The sequence below is a fragment of the Cloeon dipterum genome, chromosome 2, assembly GCF_949628265.1.
Source record: "Cloeon dipterum chromosome 2, ieCloDipt1.1, whole genome shotgun sequence".
NCBI classification, from domain to species: Eukaryota; Metazoa; Arthropoda; class Insecta; order Ephemeroptera; family Baetidae; genus Cloeon; species Cloeon dipterum.
The window spans coordinates 26,723,885-26,725,348 of record NC_088787.1 but is presented as its reverse complement, the minus strand read 5'-3'; the positions used below and the strand labels follow the sequence as shown (position 1 = coordinate 26,725,348).

The window sequence follows — 1,464 nt, the reverse complement described above, 5'->3', positions numbered from 1 at the left end:
CAGGATTTTTAGAAGATCTTTCAGGCTCAACTTTGTTTTATTTAACATCACCGAGCATCTAGGTATGTGATATATTTAATAACAAATTAATCAAAAATATTTTGAAAATTATTAAGCTATTCAAAAACTTAAAACAATAATATGAAATTCCTGGAAAAGCAAACATTCAATTTTCAAGACGTTGTTGTTACCGTATTTCCATATTATCGTCGTGTTTTCCGTTTCAATATTTTTTGGCTTCTTGCTGATCATTAGGTTAATTACAAATAATGAGATAAAAGCATTGGAAACGTTCACCATAGTCCAGTGTTTCATTCTACACAGCTTACTTGCTCGTTGCCAGGATGCGTTACGTGGCTGCGTACCTTTTGGCCTCCATTGGAGGCAAACGAAACCCATCTGTGGCAGATATTGAGAAGATTCTCGGTTCTGTGGGGATTGCGGTGGACATGGAAAGGTTGAACAAAGTCATCTCTGAACTAGAAGGGAAAAACCTGGACGAGCTCATCGCACAAGGTAAGTTAATACTGCAATAATATATAATAATTTAATATTCTATTAAAGTTTTTTATGTGAACGCAACCATTTTATTTAATTCTTTGACGATGGTTGAATTTTGATGAGTTTACGATTTTTTTTTATCTCCGGAACAAAGCCATTTAGTTCATAACGTTTCATAAGCCGTATTTTCTGCTCAAAGCTAAAAATTTTATAAATTGTACAGTTTATATTTTACGTATGGGTTTTAGGCCAATCGAAACTTGTCTCTGTGACTGCTGGAAGTGGCACTGCCGTCACTGCACACCCTGAAGAGACTGGCTCTGTCGCAAGTGGAGAAAAGAAGGAAGAAAAGAAAGTAGAAAAGAAAGAAGAAATGAGTGATTATGAGAGTGATAGTGAATGCGGTTTGGGCGATATATTTGGCTAACTGCTGTGTGTTGCAAATCCACGAGCAAAGCCTCTTTAAATATCAGATAATATGTTACAATAATATGTTTTTTGAACCTATCAAATTTTTCTAAAACTGTTTTCCATGTTTTTAAAATAAAATTGACGACATTTGGCCGGTAAATTAATTTCGAAATCCAATTTAAATTTCACTATGTTTTCACGAGCATAAAACAGGTTGATCTGACCAGACTCCCCCGCCCAGTCAATTGATTTGAAAACGCGCGATATGCCTGTAAAGCACCCTTCGCGATCCACGCAGCATAAATCGTGAAACGCGCTAGTTTGACAGCAGCGTGCAGCAGCAGCACACGGGAAGCCCCGCATCAGCGCAGGGAGTGGAGCGTAAACGGCAAGGGGCTGATGATTTTCACGCTTTTAGTGGCCGAAAAAGGTAAACCGCAGCAGAAAAAGGCCAGCGGTGCAGTGAACGGGCGAACCAAATCACATAAAACACATCCGAGAGGATCGAGTCATGGTCTGCGGGGTGCGGTGAATGGGGAGAATTTGATCGCA

At 38.9% G+C, this 1,464-nt stretch overlaps 1 protein-coding gene across 1 annotated transcript; it reads left to right on the top strand.

The window, feature by feature from the left end:
• Positions 1-285: 285 nt before the first annotated feature.
• On the top strand, positions 286-928 carry LOC135937545 (large ribosomal subunit protein P2-like). Its single transcript, XM_065480698.1, has 2 exons — positions 286-516; positions 750-928. The coding sequence occupies exons 1-2, from the start codon at positions 345-347 to the stop codon at positions 926-928; spliced, it is 351 nt and encodes a 116-aa protein (XP_065336770.1). The 5' UTR covers positions 286-344.
• The last annotated feature ends 536 nt before the right edge of the window (positions 929-1,464 follow it).